At 46.0% G+C, this 20148-nt stretch overlaps 1 protein-coding gene and 1 long non-coding RNA gene across 5 annotated transcripts in view; one reads left to right on the forward strand and one right to left on the reverse strand.

Moving 5' to 3' along the window:
- Window positions 1-18245, forward strand: part of TNR (tenascin R) — a 425185-nt gene extending 406940 nt beyond the window's left edge. For both annotated transcript variants that reach the window (XM_082363712.1, XM_082363711.1), the window contains exons 21-23: window positions 4295-4456; window positions 9077-9240; window positions 10193-18245. In XM_082363712.1, coding sequence (XP_082219838.1) covers window positions 4295-4456; window positions 9077-9240; window positions 10193-10312 — 446 coding nt within the window. In that variant the 3' untranslated portion in view covers window positions 10313-18245. The remainder of the gene's footprint in view (window positions 1-4294; window positions 4457-9076; window positions 9241-10192) is intronic.
- The window catches only part of LOC309604675, a 426266-nt gene that overhangs the window by 280381 nt on the left and 125737 nt on the right, over window positions 1-20148 (reverse strand). For all 3 annotated transcript variants that reach the window (XR_014230944.1, XR_014230945.1, XR_014230946.1), the window contains exons 3-4: window positions 9478-9598; window positions 6392-6510 (exon numbers count right to left, since the gene is read on the reverse strand). This is a non-coding gene — a long non-coding RNA (uncharacterized lncRNA). The remainder of the gene's footprint in view (window positions 1-6391; window positions 6511-9477; window positions 9599-20148) is intronic.

Raw genomic sequence — 20148 nt, forward strand, 5'->3', positions numbered from 1 at the left:
TTTTTCCCTGCATCTCCCTCTTGGTTGGATTTTCACAGTGATTATAAAGGGAGGCAGGGGAAAGGCAGGTAATTGTGTTCTGTATTCGTGGTCTCCTCTCTCTCTCCCCTGTCACTATCCCACTTAGCCTCAACGTCTTTCTCCTGGACGCTCATATAACAACCCCTAACTGGCCTTCCTGCCTCCTGGACCACCCATTGTCCACATGGCCAGGAGAATCATCTCCCTCACGCCAAAATCTGAGCAATGGCTAACCCCATTTGTAGAACTTTTAAACCACTCCCCATCACCAGCACGTGAAGACTAAACACCTTAGCTATGGCACAAGGCCCTCCTCTTGGGCCTGCTCCCCACCACCAAGAGCCCTGCTCCTCTTCCCTACACCTCCCAACCAACACCAAACTCCAAACGCTTTTTTTATGTAAGTATAGTTGATTTACAATGTTTCAGGTGTAGAGCAAAGTGACTCAGTTATACATATATATACATACACACACATACACACACACACACACACACACACACATACTTTTTAAGATTCTTTTCCATTATAGGTTATTACAAGATATTGAATGTAGTTCCCTGTGCTATAAGTAGGTCCTGTTGTTTATCTATTTATATATAGTAGTGTGTATCTGTTAATCCCAAATTCCCAATTTATCCCTCCCCACCCCAAACTCCAAACCCTTACAATCACTAATGTTTCCTCTGCAAGGAACGTGCTGCCATCCAACTCTCCCCCTCCCCCATACACCTTGCTGTGCTCTGTGCATATTCAAAGGCCCAGCTAACCTCTTCTTCCTCCATAGGACCTATCCTACCCATTTTTCTCACCCTTTGCCTGTGGGAGAATTAGCTACTTTCTCTTTTGTGGTCCAAATCAGCGTCCATTTTCCTTTCTGTCTCTCTTGACTATACGATGTAAACTTCTTTCAGGGCTGGGACCAAACCATATTCATTTTTAACCTCATTACCTATCACAGTGGCTGGGGATAGTAGGTACCTAAAGAGTAGATAACAATCAATCAATCAATCAATTGATAAGAATTTATTGAGTGCCTATTAGATGCCCAGATCTGTATTTGCTGTTGAACATAATAAAAAATATAAGGTAAAAATCACATAAAAACATTGAAAGAGAAGTCAAGTAAATCAGAAAATATCCTTACCTTCTAAGAGTTTACGAACAGCTTGGGAGATAAGTATAAAGCACAGGAATCAATGCACCCATAGAGACAGTGCTCATGTTTCCCAAACCTCAGCTACGGTACACCACGTTCACAATTTTTACCATATCTGGGAAATATCTGAACTATCACGCACTTGAATTTTCTGTATCTTGCTTGTTTTTTTAAAGAAATCTACTGTTTTGTGAAAGAAACTTTACAGCAGTGCCAAAAATGGAAAGCTAGTCATCATGTGCCATAAATAAAAGGGAGTCTCAAAAATAAATGCAATGAAAAGAAAACAGTATATATATTATTAAATGCCAGTTGTTGCTGTGTTGGTGGTACTAAAAATGGAGATTAGAAAGTGTTGGGTGTAAACCACAAAGTACAAGATCCAAACTGAGACTGAGAGTTACCGTTAGGATCAGGGTTAAAGTTTCCCCTTAATCTATTAAGAAAAAGAGAGAGTTTGGAAATATCTTTCTCCCTACATGTTCAAAGTTATTTAGTCCTTATTCCCCAACTACTTCTCATATCATCAGAGATGCCCTCCCACATTGGGAAACACTGTACTAATCTATGAGCTACTGACAAGAAGTCTGCAGATATTCAGAGAAGGAAGAGTCAGCTTCCTGGAGAAGACATTGAGGGATGAGTAAGAAGAATGCAGGAGGGAAGCACACAAGAAAAGAGGGAAGGCAGGGATCCTTTTGACATGTGCAAACGGGACAATGGAAAAACCATCCAACCAGAGCAAAGATGCAGCTCAGGGAAAGAAGAAAATGAGGTAAGGTGGGTTGAACAAAGGCATGTTGTGGTACCTAAAGTGGGGAAGAGAAGGTTTGACTCAACGCCATAGGTAATAGGGAGCCGGGGAGGGCTCTTAAATAGAAGCACAGCCTGGTGATGTGTAGTTCAGTGACAATACTCAGGTTAGGGGTAACACTCTGACCCATGGTTTATGTTGTAAGTTGGGTTCCCTAGAAGCAAAGCCTGAGACAGGGATTCTTTTTTTTTTTTTTTTTTTCAGTCATCAATTTTATACACATCACTGTATACATGTCAATCCCAATCGCCCACTTGCTCACACCACCATCCCCACCCCACCGCAGTTTTCCCCCCTTGGTGTCCATACATTTGTTCTCTACATCTGTGTCTCAACTTCTGCCCTGCAACCCGGTTCATCTGTACCATTTTTCTAGGTTCCACATACATGCGTTAATATACGATATTTGTTTTTCTCTTTCTGACTTACTTCACTCTGTATGACAGTCTCGAGATCCATCCACGAGACATGGATTCTTGTTCAAGTGATTTATCAGGGGCGTGCTCTCAGACGGGGAATGAGGGAAGTAGCATAGAGCAGGGGGAAATGTTCAACAGTGGGATCTTGGTGGGAGATTAGCTTCAGCCTGATCCTCAGGGAAGCTCTGGAGCATGAATTGCTCCTCAGAGTTGGTCTCCAGTGGGGCAAGGGGGCTGGGATTTGGCACCTCCACATCAGGTATTGATGGAGGTCTGCCCCAAGGCATGGGGGAGGGAGCAGGTAACTTCCAGAGTAGAGCAACTCCTGTTTGGTCAAGGGCAATGATCCAAGAAGGAGGCAGCTGTGAGTTGTTAGCAGCTGGGGGCTACGTCCACTGTCCAATTAAAGGGCATCTGGACTGTCTGTGATCTAACCAAACTCTCCAGATGTGTGTTGGCTCCTATTTCCACTTGCCTTTGAAGGACCATTTTTCCCCCTCTGACAATTCTCTCTTCTCTCTACTTCTTCATTGAATTTTCCCCTATACATCTTATACTAGAAAACATGCTGTAACATCTCCCTTCTTCAAAATAAAAACAGTACAAAATAAAAAAATAAAGGGCATCCGGGCAGGGCACCACCAGGATCCACCATATCCACACAAGCACAAGTCTAGGGTAACAACAACCCGGCACACAGCAAATAGCAAACAGCTTTCAACATATAACTTAACATAAAGCTTGAACTCTCAAACAGGACAGGGAAACAGAAAGATCGAGGTGACCCTCAGCCAGTCATTTCACTTCTCTGGACTTCAGCCTCCTTTTCCACAACACAAAGAGACTAGCCTAAGTAATCTCTAGATTCCTTTCCATCTCTGCAAATTTTTTTATTCTAAGTCATGGTATACTCTGATAGATATCAAATGTCACAGTAAAGCAAGAGGACCCAAGTTCAGTAAACAGGTAGAAATCAGGAGGACTCAAAGATCACCAGCAATGCAAAGGGAGTGGTTCAAAGTCTGGGCAGGTAGTCAAAATCAGAAAGTCCCAGAGCACAGCCATCCAGGGCAAAGAGACAAGAAAATACATATGAGAAAATATCACCAAGGAAGATCTGGGATCTGCCTAACTCTGGACTCACGGGGTCTGCATCTTACAAGAATCTATTAGACCAAGGCCTGGGAAGCTTAGAGGCCAAGGAGAGAGTGGGTGAGGGAGAGTAACTGCCCAGAAAGACAAGTGAAGACGTAGCAGTGCAAGATATAGCAAGTAGACTAGAGAGAAAAGAACTGGAGTTAGGAGACAGGTGACAATATTCTCTGACCCAGTTATGGGAGCCTCAGGAGGTCTGGAGGCTGAGAGAACAAGGGGCAGTGTAATTAAAGGTGGACGGAACCCCCTCCCAGGCTACTAGGAGATGGTAGGATATCCTGGACCCCGAGGGCCTACTGTGAATTACTCTGATCAGTGTTTCTACCTCTTGCTTCCTATCACTCACACCAAAGAATTCACACCTATGTGATGCATCTTGTCATCTTCAACTAACACCATGGTGTGCAGTGGGAGGTGGCAGGGGACAGGGCCCGGAATCCTGAGGCTCAGGGCTTGTCCAGTACTGGGTCATGACTAGATGGTAGGACCCCTGAGCTGACCTGCGGTGGGAACTCATCAGCAGAACTGGTCTGGTCTTTTTGCAGGAGGAAATTCAGTCTGGTAGGGTCTGTTTGATAACAACCTGGGAAGGACTGAAGGCAAAAGCAATCCCAGTACCCCTCCTCTTTCCCAGAACATCTGTTTTGAGGTCATAGTCACATTTTGCGTCCCATTTCCAAAGCCACTGAGGCCAGGCTGACTGCGTTCTCTGCGCTTCTCCACAGGGCTGGACAACATACACTGGATCACGTCCCAGGGCCGCTACGAGCTGCGCGTGGACATGCGTGACGGCCAGGACGCCGCCTTCGCCTACTATGACAAGTTCTCTGTCGAGGGCAGCAGAAGCCTGTACAAACTCCACATAGGAGGCTACAACGGCACCGCAGGTACCTTGGCCCCGAGCAGCCCCCGAGGGCAGTGGGCCTGCAGCAGGACCGGGCCCCCATGTTCTAGTCCTGAGCTGCAGAATTCCCCGCTAGCCAAGGAGGAGGGCGGAGGGTTGGCGCATTGCCTCTGGTCCACACTGCCCCTCACCACTCAGGTGACCTGAAATCAATTTCTCAGGACTTCAGTTTCCTCATCTGGAAAATCTTAATAATGATGCCTGTCCTAGTTCACAGAGCAGTCAGGAAAAAAATGTGATAAATAGAGCGAACGTGCTTTTAAAGTTAACCAAAAAAAGTACAATGTGAGGGTGAAGGATTATTTTTCTTGTCTAGATTAATCAATATAGGCTCTTATCCAGTGACAGCATAATCATCTATTGTCTGGTAGAAATCTCCCCTGTAATGACATCTAGGAAAACGACCTTTGAACTAATAAAAATAAGACAGATTCCCCCCATTCTGAGCTCTACTCCCCTCCATCAGCAGTCACCATAACTCCTCCATCAAGGAGCACACAACAGCTCTAAATGTTCCCCATGGGCCACATTCCTTTTCATTCCTCCACGAGAACCCCATACATGGTCATGTTTTCTGTATAGATTTTTATGGCACTTCCACTAAGTACACCAAAACCATCTCTATAAGCTCTGTTGCATTAATAGTTTTATCAGAACATAATATCCAGTCTGCTTCTTAGGCTTTGCCAATCTATTTCCAGGGTTCTCTTAGAGCACATTTCCTAAAACCTGTTTTGCCAAATATTCCACTATTTGGTACATGGAGTTACTGGTCCTTTCATTAACTCCAATTATAGGGCTAAATGCTAGGATATAAATTTAGCAACATTTTTATAACTCTTGGAATTCAGAAGATCGTCCAAGTGTTGCCTCTCCAACGACTGCATTTGCTCAGTTATTTCTCTGCTCAGCCAGGTACTGTTACTCCAAAGAGAAAACACACTTTCCCTTGTTGTTTTTCATATGCGAGATCATTCCCAATGGCAATCAGACCTGCCCGAAGTGCCCCAACAAAAGATCCAATTTACCACACTTTGGGCATAAAATAGCCATTGAAATGGAGTGTATTAAACAAAATATCAGACTAAATCATTGCAAAAATAACCTGATACCAACCACTCCCTAAGATTAGAATCGTGCCTGCAGAAAAGTAGTTCTTATTTCTCCCACAGAAAGAGAAGCAAGCCCTCCCACTTCCTTATATGGTCTCCCTCCCTCCCTCCACCTCACTTGCTCCAGGCCTATGCTCTTACCTGTCTAACTTGGGCCCAGCTGCTGCAGCCTCTGTTGCAGCTCTATCTCGCTACCGGGCCCCATGGAGGTCATAACTGTTGGACTGCGTTCTACTGTCATGTCTCAGAAGCAAGTCCCACCAACAATTTGGCCAATCATCATAAAGTAATTGCAGTCTGACCTCTTATGTCATATATTCAGTTCATCTTCTTCAAAAGATGAGAAACTAGGCTTATGTAGGCTGCCCCCTTCTCTGGGCAATGTCACACAACGGTTGTTCTTTCCAGACTGGAAGGTCTCCAGGGAGGAAAAGCCCATCCTCTCTCTGGCATTTACTACTGCCCAAGTTCCCTGGCCTTTATCTTATATGTTGCTCATTTTTACTGGCCCTTCTGGCAACAATCCATCCCCATGGCCTCCAATTCCAAGTTCAGCCCCTTCTCCCATCTCCGTTGTTCTCAAGGCTACAAAAATCCAAGTCTCTAACCAGGACTCTAATTGGATTAGAACCGAAAATTCCAAGTCAAGTTATCAATAAAAGGTTGTTGAGCAACCTCTAAAAGTTCATTGTGTGAATTGTGAGGACTCAGAAGAGGCATAAGACATGACCTCTGCAAGAACTAAACATCCATTTACAAAAACAGACCATTAAGAAGCAACTCATCACAAAATGAATGGTACTCACTCCCAGTTTACCAGGCATTCAGAGAAGGGGGCTCTGGGTGGTTGAAAAAGGCTTCATGAAGGCAGTGGCGTTTGACTGGGATCCTGATGGTAAAGGAAACATTCCAGGGAAGGAAAATCCTGGGAGAAAAATCACAAAAGGAGCAGTTACTGTGGAGGGAGGGAAAGTGCAAAGGGCCTGGCTGTCCAGGACAGGGTGTGAGTTCAGAAAGAATAAAAAAGAAAGTGGGTGGAGCCAGGCCCTGGAGAGCCTTAAAACCGAGGGGGCAGAGGAGTTCTGTCTTAATATGGTGGGCAGCGGAGAGCCACGGTGGGTCCTGAGTGACACAATGGATGTGGGGTTTTAGGAAGATCAAAGTGACAGCCATAAATAGGATAAAGTAAATCTGAGTGAAGAACAGAGAACAGCTGGAGCTGCTGCATTAATCCTGGTAGGAGATCATAGGAGACTTGACTGATGTTAGAAATTAAGAGAATAGTACAAATCTGAATAGCAGTTTGAGAGAGAAAAACCAAGACTTAGATAATGTACTGATGTGCAGAAAGCACAACAGAGTGGAAGTGGGAGAGAACTGTTCCAAGGGAGTAATGAGGGCAGCTTCTAGATTACAGGGAGACAAGCAGGAGATGAGAAGGTAGGAATGTGGGTAGAGACAACATAGGGAATTGATGGTAAAGAAAGGGTCTTTAGAGAGTAGGATTAATTCAAGATTTTTTAAGGCAAAGGATATGAGTATGAGTTAGGGTGAGAGGAGATGAAAACCCTAATATATATATATATATGTATGTGTGTGTGTGTGTATGTATGTATGTGTGTATATATATATATATATATATATATATATATATATATATATATGAAAAAAGGAAAAAATAAATATTTTCTACCTTCTCCAGGACCTGGAAGACATGGGAAAGAATGAGTTGCAGGTAGTGGGATTAGCTCTGGGTGGACACAAAGCCTGGTTTTTTAGAGACTGGGAGGGGGAAATGAAAAAGATGGGATAGAAATAATGACATATGGACTTAGGGACCCAACTGGCCTGAAGGAATCAGGCTTCCCCATAAAACAAAGATCATCTTCCTAAGAGTTAAGTTGTGGCCAGAAGCACTTGGAGGCATTGAGTGGCCACTGTGAGTGTGGACTTGGAAGCCACAAGATCAGAACTATGACCTATCCTGGCTTAAAGTGACCTCAGAAGCATCTAAGACAACACTCATTCAATAGCGTGAGCCCCTTCACAACATTTCTAACCACAAATCCTGCCAAAAGTTTGGCCAGTAGGTATAAATTAATTACAGTTTGATACCTCACCTCAAATACTCAATTCATATGAGTCCCCTGCATAACATCCCAACAAGAGAACACCCAGCCTCTAAGAATAGAGATCTCTCCATATCTCCAAATAGTATATACCATTTATAAACAGCTCTAATATTTAGCTAATTTCTCCTCATATATTTAGCCCAAATATGCCACCTTGCAGTCTCTGCCTACTGATCCTCATACTTTCCCAAAGAGTTTTTGTTTTGGGGGGGATTGTTTGTTTGTTTACTCAATAGTCCATCAAATATTTGGAGTCAGTGATAATGGACACTGTCTCCCCCTTCAAGCCTGCTCTTCCCCAAGTTACAGCCTTGGTTTCCCCAACCACTTCTCCTCCGACATGGTTAGGATTTTCTTACCATCCTGTTTCCTATGGACAGGAACTCTAGTTAGCTAATGTCCCTCTTCACATGTGGCCCCAAGTTCTGAACAGGGGGATATTGGGTGTGAGCTGACTGGGCCTGATGAGCCATGGAGAAAGCCAGGCTGTACGGTGGTGACCCGGACTGGCCCAGGTCGCCATGGCTCATCTCTGTCTCCTCTGAGACAAAAGGAGCCGTGAATGTCTGTGTCCCAGTGCTGGCCTGAAAGAAAAAGACGGGGATGGTGGAGTGGAGCTGAGTGGACAGAGTTCTGAGCAGAAGGCCAGGGGAATGAGGCACAGTAAGTCCCCTACATACAAACGAGTTCCATTCCGAGAGCGCATTCGTAACTCCCATTTGTTCGTTAAGTCCAATAAAGTTAGCCTAGGTGCCCAACTAACACAATCGGCTATATAGTACTCTACTATAACAGGTTTATAATACTTTTCACGCAAATAATACATAAAAAACAAACACACACAAAAATAAACATTTTTAATTTTATAGTACAGTACCTTGAAAAATACAGTAGTACAGTACAACAACTGGCATACAGGGGCTGGCATCGAGTGAACAGGCAAGAAATAAAGATACTGTACTACTGTACTCTATACAGTACTGTGCAGTAAAGTACACAAAAGCACAACTACTTGGAGAGGATGCACGCACGTGACAATGTACGCCAGGCATGTGAACTAACTTACGTGATTGGACGTGCAAACACACGTTCGCATCTTTGAAAGTCTGCAACTTGAAGGTTCATATGTAGGGGACTTGCTGTAACGAGCTGGGGAGAGCAGCCCGGAAGTAGTGGACCCAAGGGGTAGGTGGAGTAAGAGCTCAGTGCAGCCAGGCTGAGGAGCCAGATAGGAACAGAGAGGTGAGTGGAAGGTCTCTTAAGCGGACGCCAGGTTTGTTGGGCATGGGTCAAATGTCCAGAACATCCTGACAAAAGAACAACAGGCTGGACGGCCTCATGAATGTGTCTTTTTTCCAGGGGACTCCCTCAGCTATCATCAGGGCCGCCCTTTCTCCACAGAGGACAGAGACAATGATGTTGCAGTTACCAACTGTGCCATGTCATACAAGGGGGCTTGGTGGTATAAGAACTGCCACCGGACCAACCTCAATGGGAAATACGGGGAGTCCAGGCACAGCCAGGTGGGTGAAGCTCTGCCGCTGCATGAATGACCCAGAGCCGTGCAGCCCACGTCCCTTGGCTTTATGTTCTAAATACACAGGTGGGTCTTATATTTCCCTTTTAAAAAGATACACTCAGAGTGTTGAGAAAGGACTCTCATAAAGAGGAAAGTAATGCAGACACTGGGATAAGAGCAGGACAGAGTCGAAGCCAGAGGAAGAAAAGGGAGGCACCTGGACTCAGGAGCTGGAACTCACCCCAGAGAAGCCCTTGACAACCAGTCAAGTCCCATTTCACTTCCTCATCTAGCATATCCCATGAAAAGCTTATCAAGTTCAGGGACAGCTTCAGAGGCTCAGCTTCATCCAAAGAAGTGTCCTAGGAAGGGAGAGATCAGAAATAGCAGTGTAAATGGGACTGTCTTTCCCCATTAGAGACCACAAGTCCATAGGCTGGGTTGGGTGATAGGGTGACCAACTGGGCCAACTGGGACCTCTCCAATTTTAGCACTGAAAGGCTAGCAGCCAGGGCACCCCTCAGTCCTGGGCAAACCCAGATGGTTGGTCACCTGATAGGTGGAAACCACCTGACTCTCCCATCGGGAGTGAGCAGTCAAACACAGTTATGCTCTTCGAAATGCTTCTATACTGTTGGGAATTTGAAATTCAACACTAGATACTGCAGATGCGTGCAAATCCTGAAAGCCAAAACCAGAAAGCCAGCAATAAGGAATGACCTGCAACACATTCCCATTATAGACCCAGGCCACTGGCAATGTCTAAAGAGAAAAGCTAGAAACAAATCTCTGCTCTTTTGCCCTTTTTGGGAACTCAGCCACAAGCTTCACGTTAATGGGAAATGACTAAATGCACACCTTGGATTCTCCACTCTCATCATCCCCTATCTTTTCAAGCTGGCACTTCCGTTGAGGGGGTAGGGGTGATCTGACATGCTTATCTTTCTCCTTCCCAGGGGATCAACTGGTACCACTGGAAAGGCCACGAGTTCTCCATCCCCTTCGTGGAAATGAAGATGCGCCCCTACAGCCACCGTCTCATGGCGGGGAGGAAACGGCGGTCCTTGCAGTTCTAAGCAGTGGGCGGCTGCGAGCCAACTGACCTTTTCTGTCATTTGTTTGTATTTTATAATATGAAACAAGGGGTGGGGGACATAGTAATGCTTTGCAACATATTAAGAGCGTTTGAAGGAAGCAGGATGTAGCAGGAATCAGCTGAGAATCAGCAGCTCATGGTTTCTGCTGCCCCCGGGCCTGACCCTCTGTCTCCATGCTCCCTCCTACCCAGTCATCCTTAACCTGCCCCTCTTTTCCCACCAAGGAGGAAAAGTGAGACGTCTTCTTAAAAGACCAATTCAAAGGCAAATCCTGGAGTCAGACTCTGTGACGGTGACAGGCACGCGCCTTCTTTGCTGCCCTCCTTCTGAGATGCCCTTCACTTCCAGGTATTGTGCTCTGGTCACTGCCTTGGATGGCCAGGTTCTCACCCCAGCCCAGAGAAGAGGCCTCAGCAAGAAAGCTTTGCCAACAAGTCCCCTTAAAAGGAAACAGATTAACCTCACCCCGTCCCAATAACCCAAGGCCTTTCTAACGGGCCAAAGATTATCATCTGACACTCTTACTCTTACCAGCCAAGTGTCCTCTGTCACCTTTCAAGAGTAGTGGCCTTTTTTCCAGCCAACCCATCCTTTGCCCACTTCCACCCTAACCCTTAGACCCCCTACAGCCCCACAAGTGCAACCACTGTTTTGGATTCTAGCTCCCAAGGTGTTGCCTGCCCCTAGCCTGGGCTGCATAGCAGCGGTGTACCTAGGGGTCATAAGTCCCTGCCCCTCCCTCGGGTCACAGACAGCAACTTTCTTTGAAGATGGGAGGGGGAGACAGTTGTGGTTTGTAGCAATTTGGGGTCAGGCATGGAGGAAAGGACAGAAGAAATAGAAATCAGGGCCCCCGCCATTGAGATGACCAGTTCCACGGGGAACACAGATCGCACTTAGCTCCATTTTCTCTGTTTCTGGTCCTATTTGTCATGGGTTTTTTTTTTTTTTTTTCCCTGAATTGCAAACGAAAGGCCTCATTCCTGTCTTCAGCCAGGCTCTCCTTGGGGGGCGGGGTGGGGGGGGCTTAATAAGAGTCAGAAGAAGTTATATGACCAGCCAGCCATTCCCCTGACTGATAATCCTTGGGAAGAGGTGGAATTTTAGGGTTTTGGTTTCAGTTTTCTCCTCTTTTTTGGTCCTGTGAGAAACAGGAATGACCTCCTTAATGAGGTGAGCTCATGAGAAGCCTTTCTCCATCTTCTTTTATTATTCTGCCTTTGAGAGTAAAAATGAAAAGTGCCAGCGGAAATAACATCTAGAAATCCAAAGGTGAAGAGGGGAGGAGTGCGGGCCTACCTCCCATTTTATGAGATGTGCTCTCTTCACTGGCATGATTTGATTTTTAAACCCAAGAGAGCTGGAGGCTCTAAACGCCATGACCCTTCAACTTCTCCAATCAAATGCCATCCGCAAGCATCCCTGCAGCATCTGCCAAAATCCATGCCCAGTCTCCCAGCTGCCTTTTCCTTAAGGCCCCAGTTCTGTTTTTTGTAATGCCCACATTTAGTCAAACTGGGGCATCCTGGGCCTTTCCCAACCAATCACGGGATGAGCCTGAGAGTTGGAAATTTTCTAATGGAAACATCCACAATCTAACCAAACTCTCTTAACCAGGAAAGGAGAGTCCCTCAGACTGACAACCACACTTCTGAGGTTATGAGGATGGAGTCAGCTGCCACTTGCACTCTCCCTTTAGCAGACCCTCAAGGCCTTGTTCACTGCCATGGTGTGGATGTGACTGCCGGACCAGTGCTGGAAACGGAGGTTCCATTTCTCAGTTCACCATGGGCTTCAAAAAACTAGGGGAAGGAAGAAGAGACAGAAACAATTCTTTCAAGAAACCCGTTAATTAAATAAGATTTAGATAGGGAGTGGGACACCAATGAACAGTAGGAAGCATGTTGAAGGAGGAAACTGGCGTCTCAGGAATAGGCCCAGCTCTGCCACTTTGTTGGCACCATGACATCAGGACAGTTGTTTCACCTCTCAGGGCCTCAGTTTCCTCATCTGTTGAAAGAAAGTTTAGACTAGAATGGTTTCCCTTTTAGTTTTGACAGTCAGTAAGGCTAGTCTTTGATCTGAAAATGGAAATTGGCATCGGTGAGAGAGGACAATTAAGCCCTGCTTTTCATTCTGGTGAATGAAAATTCACCAGAAGCCCTGCTTTATGAAAGACAGAAACAGAGAGACAGAGAGAAGGAAGGAAGGGAGGGAGGGAGAAAGGGAGGGAGGGAGGGAGGAAAAGAAAGAAAGGAAGGAAGGAAGGAAGGAAGGAAGGAAGGAAGGAAGGAAGGAAGGAAGGGAGGAAAGAAAGAAAGGAAGGAAGGAAGGAAGGAAGGAAAGAAAGAAAGAAAGGAAAGGAGGAAAGGAAGAAAGAAAGAAAGCAAGAAAGAAAGCAAGAAAGAAAGAAAGGAAGAATCAGAAGTCATCAGTCAAATATACACACAAGTGTGCGGTGCGCGCGCACACACACACACACACACACACACACACACGAAAACATTGCAGAAAAGATTGTGCCAAATAAGTGGCTGAACTCATTTTGTCCATAAAAGCAGAACCCAGGGACCTAGTGCCAGTACAGTCCACCTCATCAAGGGAACTGAAACAGAAAAAGATTATGAGTCTCCATGTTGTCAATTCAGGTGAAAGCCAAGAAACATCAGTGGACACCAAAATCTGTCTTTTACTGGAATCATTTTACCCTATGGAACATTTTTATAAATAGTATCAGCAGCATTGCCTAGATTCATGTTAAAGGCTAGAAAGGAACTTCAAAGATTAGCTCACCCAACATTCTATAAAAGGATTTATAGATTCCTTTTATTAAGTAGAGTGATTTTCTCACAAATTTTCACCATTTTTAAGAGACACTGTGCCCATTACCTCCCCAAGGCTCATGGTCAACTTGACTCAAAGCTTCATAACTAGACTCATGCATTCCTTCTTATCCTGTTCCTCCAAGTACCCATGCTCTTCCCAAGGGTGGATCCAGTAAGCAATACTCACAAAGCACTCACCCTCACACACCAAAGTTTCCCTCAAGGGACTTAGAGGGAATAGAAGTGGACCCTGGTCAGAGGCAGTTAAACTGCAGACACATCAGGATGTGTATTTAGAAAAAAAAAAAAAACCCTACCACCAATGACTGTGATACACTCACTGCCTAGACCTAAGATCCAGACAGTTTCTTCTTTTTGCATTTCCCCATCAGATAATTTCCAACCCAGTAAACTCACATTCTCCAGGCTTATATCTGGAAGGTGAAGGGGTGGGGGTAGGGGGGAGACGACAAATCTGTGGAAAATTCCTGCTGGCCTTTAGACAGATTTAACTGGAGGAGGGAGACTTGGTAAGTGTGACCACTGGGGCATTTACAACCCCCAGTCACCTACTGACAGTAGGGTTGAGGATACCCAGTGCCTCCAGGTTTTCAGGAGAACTCATACCAAACCAGGACCCAGGAAAACTGGCCAACTGATTTGTAAAAGAAACAACAACAAAAATGGCAGCAAGGAAATGCAAAGCAAACTTCCAGAAATAGTTAAATCCACCCTACCCTTCACCTACCAGCTCCCACTCCACTACTCATGGAGTAGCAAGATACCCAACACCTGTGCCCTCCCACCTGGGAAGCAACCAGCTCTCTGCACAGTGAAGCTGTTATTTCAAAGACAAACCTGAAGAACCAAGGTTGCCAACGAGCTCAATGCCAAACCAAACAATCCTTAATCACATTTATACCTTCAAAATCCAGTCCCAGAACTGAGCTGTAGATTAAGGGACAAAAGGTCATTATGGAATTTTTTCAAAGAGCCCTTTTAAAAGCATCAGTTGAGAGAGGGTTTATGAGTTCCCCTTTGTCCTCTCCTCTAGAAGATAAATAGAACCTGTGAGAACAGTGGGGGCCCAAGCTGAGGGGGTTGAAATAGACTAGCTGGTAGCCTGGATTTGCAAATACCCTTTGGGCATGAAAACATTTTTCTTTTTCTTCTTTAACCTCCACCCAGAATTTCAGGAAAGGTGGAGCCACTTAACTCAAGATATGTGATTTTCTACACTTGCTTTCTTATCACCAGACTCCTACTCAATCTAATCCCTTACTTCCATTTCTTTCCCTCCAAAGGGGGCCCTATACTTGCATCTCACTGTCCATTCTTAAAACTTTGATAAGGAACCTCAGAAAGATTCGCACTTCAGTTTCAATAATCCCAAGAGGGTGGGGTAATCTGTTTTCACTTGCCTCAAACTTGCCATGGCTGCAAGAAGGGCCTTGGGACTGCAGAGGACTGGAGTGAATCTGTGAAGTTTAGGAGCCTGCCTCTTGCACAAAGCTCCAGATACCAAGAGCTGCTGACTCAGCTCTGCTTAGCCTCCCTGGGTGGTCTGTTTTCCTCCCAGCAACAATAACAGAGAGGTTCTTTGCTCTGAGGAAAGGTGAGTCGCGGGGCTGGCTTCTGCACTGTACCTATAGCCTCCTGGCTCTACCTTAGGGTCCCTTGGCCAAGACCCTGAAGATCTTTGACTAAATGCTTCCCTAAACCTTTGTTTCTTCCATAACCCAACCCTACACAGATGGGATACGGTTTCCCTCAGCAATACTGGAGCATTCTGGCACTACCAGGCCAAAGGAGTACTCACAGGCCAAATGGAAAGCTCTAAAAACAAGTAAGGGAAAAACTCTAGGATAAAGAATGTGTTGGTGTAGATTCAGGTCCAATTTGAAAGAATGGGTCTGGTGCATCCTAATGGTATCCACACTGGATTTACTTATGTCCATTCTGGGCTCTTCAAGCTTTGAGAAACAGCTGGGAAGAAAAAAATTAAATGTAAAATACAAAATAACATAAAAAAGAAGCTGATGGGTCATTGGAGACAAAAAGCAAGCTTTCTACAGATGGTCCCACAGTAAAAAAAAAAAAAAAAAAAAAAACAGAGACCAGGCGTGAGGAGCCCTGGTAAAGGGACCAGCATTAGTTCCTTGAGTTCTAGCCCCCAACCTCCCCACAGACCTCCTGTCAGTTCACCCACTTCACCAAACGAAGGCACCAGAGGCCTTCACAGCACAGAAGTGAGAAGCAGAAGGGCTTTCTTTGCTTGCTCAACCAGTCTGCCCGGACCTCGCTTTTCCTTCACAGCAGCCACAAGCCCGACTTGCCATCTCCAGCATTTCTGATTCCTTTTTCAAGGTCACCCCTTGCCTGAAGCATGACTTCACTGCACCTGCAGCACTTCATTGTCCAAATGTCCTCGGCAAACCTTGCAGTGTTTGGACAGTGTTGCATTTTCTCCCCACCGGAAATCCTCCCTCCTTCCCCAAGCTTAATAAGGCTATTGCAGAGCATCCAAATAACACAGCTCTTGTTCCTCAGAAAACCCCTGTCCGCTGTTAACTTCATAAAACAGCTACTCATTGTCGACTGTGAAGCTGGGCTGATGCTAAATTTCCAGTTCGTTTAAGCCTTCTGGTCTCACGGGCTCAGCTCTCCCAGGTACTGGCACTGGCTCGTTGGCATCAGGGGATCATGGGAGGCATTGCAAACATCTCAGGAGGCCTGGAACACTGAAGCCAGAGAGAGGGTGTGGGCCCAGGTGCATGGCCAGGAGGCAAATGCATGGATGAGAACTATTGTTTTCTTCCCATCACTGGTTTGGCAGCCCCCAGGAAGACCCTGCGTTCTTTATTAACATCTTGTCCTTGACACTGATAAGCTCAACACAGCTTCCAAAAGGCAAATATGGGAACCTTCAAAGCTGGAAGGGACTCTGAAAATCATCTAACCCATCCCCCTCATTTCATTCTCCAGGAAACCAAGGCCCAGAAAGGTTAGGCAACTTGCCCAAGTTCACCCAGCTAATTAGTAACAGAGCTGAGATCAGATCTGGCATAGGCTTTTTCATTTTTCTCTCCCCAAATGAAGACTAAGAGAAATGGTATTTATTGCATACCTACTATTTTCCAGATACTGTGCTAGGAGCTTGACATCTATTACTTTGTTAAATCTTCACCACACTGTTAAATCTTCACCACACCCTGGCTCAAGTTTAATCATTTTACAGATGAGAGAATAGAAGAACGGGAAGGTTAAGTAACATGCCCAAAGTCACACAGCTGCTAAGTAGAGCCATAATTGGAAGCTCTCTGTCTAACTAAAGTCCATGCTTTTGCTGCTTCATGAGGCTGCAGCCCTTTAAATTTATTTAGCCAAGTGGCCACCATCTTGGATTTACTAATATTCTCACACAGGGGCTTCTAACGCCACATCCTCTCTCCTCTCTGTCTTTTAAGAAAAGGCAGTTCTTGCATAGTTTTTGCCACATACTCCAGGGGACCTTCAACCTCACCATCAGAAGTAAGAAACATCCTGGCAACTTCTTCCTTTTCCTTTTTTTTTTTTAATTTGGGAGGTGAAGGAGAGGGTCACAGTGGGTTGGGAGGGGAAGGTAAAGACCAGAACAGAAACACTATTTCCCCCACCCCACTTCTTGGAGAATATGCAGCCTCCGTCTCATCCAACATCAGAAGAGTGGGAAATTCCAGAGTCATTTTCTCAAACTGAGGCAGAAGACATGGCCAGGATTGAGGAGGGGGATACCCCCAGAACAAGCATGGCACGTGTTCCTGGAGTGTCAGTTTTACTCTTGAATTTGGGAGGAAAAGGATTATATTATTCATGTATTCAAAGCAATGCAGATGGCATCAAATGCAGAAATGCCAAGAATTTTTAGGCTAAAACCTGTAAGTTATAGACTGACTTGGGCTCCCTCCTTCTAGACTCTCAGGGGTACTAGGACCTTCATGGTTCTTTGCAGGGACATGTCAGTGGAAACTTTTGAGGAATGAGGCTAGAAGAAGGCAGGAGACAAATTAATCTTGCTCATTCCCTGGTTTCTTTACCCTTCTCCCTTCCTGCTCCCACCTCCCAGGGGGCAGGGGGCCTCAGAAGACAGGAACTATAATCTCAGCTACTTTGAGATGCTACTTTGGGGAACTTAGAAGGCAACTGGTACTTGGTAACTTGTATTTTTCACTGCCTGGCCCAAACTCCAGAAACGAGCCCCTGTCTCTTATTTGAACAACATTTATATGTAAAGGAATACATGTCCTGGGGGAGATCTCTGCATTTTATGGTCCTCTCCCAAGGACAGCAGCGACCTCTGTGTTAGATGCAGCAGACACCACAGGTTCCAAAAACATGTCAGTCAAGAAAGTGCTCCCCTGCCAACTCTCCGTCCCCACCTATGACCTCCCTGATGCCTAGACTCGCACCACGGCCCCACAGACCAAGGTTCACAAGCTACTGCTAACACACAGACTCCCCCTTCCTCTCATTCCACACACCCATCCCATCATTCCAACCTCAAAGACACTCCAGGCCCACAGGAATTCCCAGGTACCCGAAGCAAGTCACCGTGACTTTGAGGGAGCTGTTACCTGGGGCTCGGCAGCTGGAACCCACCCTGATGGTCTCTAGACTGTTGTTCTGAGAAGTCATAAACACCAAATCCTCCAGTCCCTCCAAATTTGAGTTTGTCGTTTTAACTTTTAACAAGCCTTTTCAGGTAAAAATAACAAAGACCGGTTTACTCACTTTGTAGCTACAATGTGCCTGGAAAAGCATTTCCTTAAAAGAAAGACTGGAAGGAAGAAAAAAAACAAGACGAAATGGAGTACACACTCCCCAGGCAATGCACACGTAAATGAACTAAAATAACGTTAAAAACAGACAGAGGAAGGGAGAGGACTAACCCATTTCCCCCATCTTTCCGTGGCACTGTAGCTCAAAGACTGGAATCTCCACTTGTTAACCATTGTTAACTAGTATTTTTAGTCCTGGTTGCTTTTAGCCTCTGTATAGTTCCTTTTTTAAACACATTTTCTATACGTTAATAAAAGATCCTGAAGGAATGACGTGCTTCTGCTGAGTTCTGTGGGGAATCTCGGAGGTGCACCTTTCTTCCCGACAGGCCAGCCTTCTCCTCTGCTCCGGCCCCTCCCCCACCCCTCACTATTCACCCATCACTTCCGCCAAAGTATCTTCTTTGCATCACCCTCTTGGGTAGTGAAGGGGTTCCTGGACCCAATCCCATCGTGTATGTGGAGGCTTCCCCACACCAACAAATGATTCTCAAACACTATCGACCTGGAATAGAATCAGGTAAAGGGTTCAGCCCCGGGAGACCACCCTCCGCTTCAGACACCAGTCTCAAGACCAGGTTGTGACCTGTGCCTCTGGTTGGCAGCTACAAATTGGAGGTTCCAAGACCCTCTCCTTGGGTTTGATTAATTTGCCAGAGCAGCTCACAGAACTCAGAGAAACATTTTCCTTACTAGATCACTGGTTTATTATAATAGGATATAACTCAGAAACAGCCAGATGGAAGAGATGCATAGGACAAGGCATGGGGAAAGGGGCACGGAGTTTTCATGCCCTCCCCAGGCACACCGCTCTCCCCAAATCTCCATCTGTTCACCAACCTGGAAGCTCTCCGAACCCTGTCCTTTTAGCTGTTTATTACATAGGTATGATTGATTAAATCATTGGCCATTGGTGACTGTTCCAACCTCCAGCCTCTCTCTCTCCCCTCCCTGGAGGTCAGGGGGTGGGACTGAAATTTCCAACCCTCTAATTGTGTGGTTGGTTCTCTTGGCAACCAGCCCCCATCCTTAGGTGCTTCCAAAAGTCACCTCATTCACATAACGAAAGACACCTTTATCACTTCTCAACTTTTAGGAAATCCCAAGGGTTTTGGGAGCTGTGAGCCAGGAACAGTGGATGAAGACAACTATGTATTTATTATAAATCACAATAACACAGGTAGGCTGATCTCATTCCCAATGTCTTGCTACTCCATCTGTGTTTCTTGCCTCCCCTGTTCCTATTCTCTCATTATAGCCTCGTTATCTCTACCTCCTTCTCCCCACCTCCTCCTCCTCTATCCTTTCTTCGTCTCTCTCTCTTTCTTCCTTCCCTATCTCCCACTCGCTTTGAAGTCTCCATCTCACCCTTTGCATTTATCATCAGGAAATGTCACTGCTGGGTGGCAGCCTCTGCTCGATGCTCCAGCATCACCCGGACTGGTCCTGTCTATGATTCTGAGCCCTTGATCAGCCACAAAGACTGACTCATTATCCAGCTCCCTCAAACCTGCAGTGCCCAGTGGTAGCCAGATCGCCAAGGCTCTAGTGCCATCTATGGGCACCGGTGGAGAACATCTAACAGGCCCAACTGGCTGAGCCTGCCTCCCATTGGCTCAGTCAGTCTCCAGCTCCTTGTGACCACCCGCCTCTCAGACTTGGTTACCTGGGATAACACTGTCTCTTTCTCTCCCTTGAAACTGGTCCCAGTGCACATTGTCAGATCAACTCTAACCTCCAGGTAACATTAGGTGGGACCCAGCAAGGTAATAGCCCCAAGAGGGGGGTCATGAGGGAAACTTCCATGCAGTTCAGTTCTACAGGCATGCAGAGCCAGGAAGTACAGAGATGACCGTGACAGAGCACGGTAGGCGCCATAAACCCAGAAAGGCTCTTCCCCAGCTGGCTGGGGCAGGGACACGGGGGAGACTACCTGAGGAGGTCAGCCTGGCTGGGTCTCACGACAATAGGCATTAGCCGAGGGAAAGATGAGGAGGGAACGGCATGAATGAGAGTCAGAGGGCATGAAACAGCAGGGCCAGGAGTGGTGAGTATTCATGTTGGCCTGGCCCCCTGGGGCCCTGAACGGGAGTTTGATGACAGAGCCGCTCACAGGGACAGACTGAGCACTGTGAAATCCCAAGCCAACAGGGAGAGACTTTACTCCACATCC

The sequence above is a fragment of the Balaenoptera borealis genome (assembly GCF_965194805.1).
Source record: "Balaenoptera borealis genome assembly, chromosome: 1".
Lineage (NCBI taxonomy): Eukaryota > Metazoa > Chordata > Mammalia > Artiodactyla > Balaenopteridae > Balaenoptera > Balaenoptera borealis.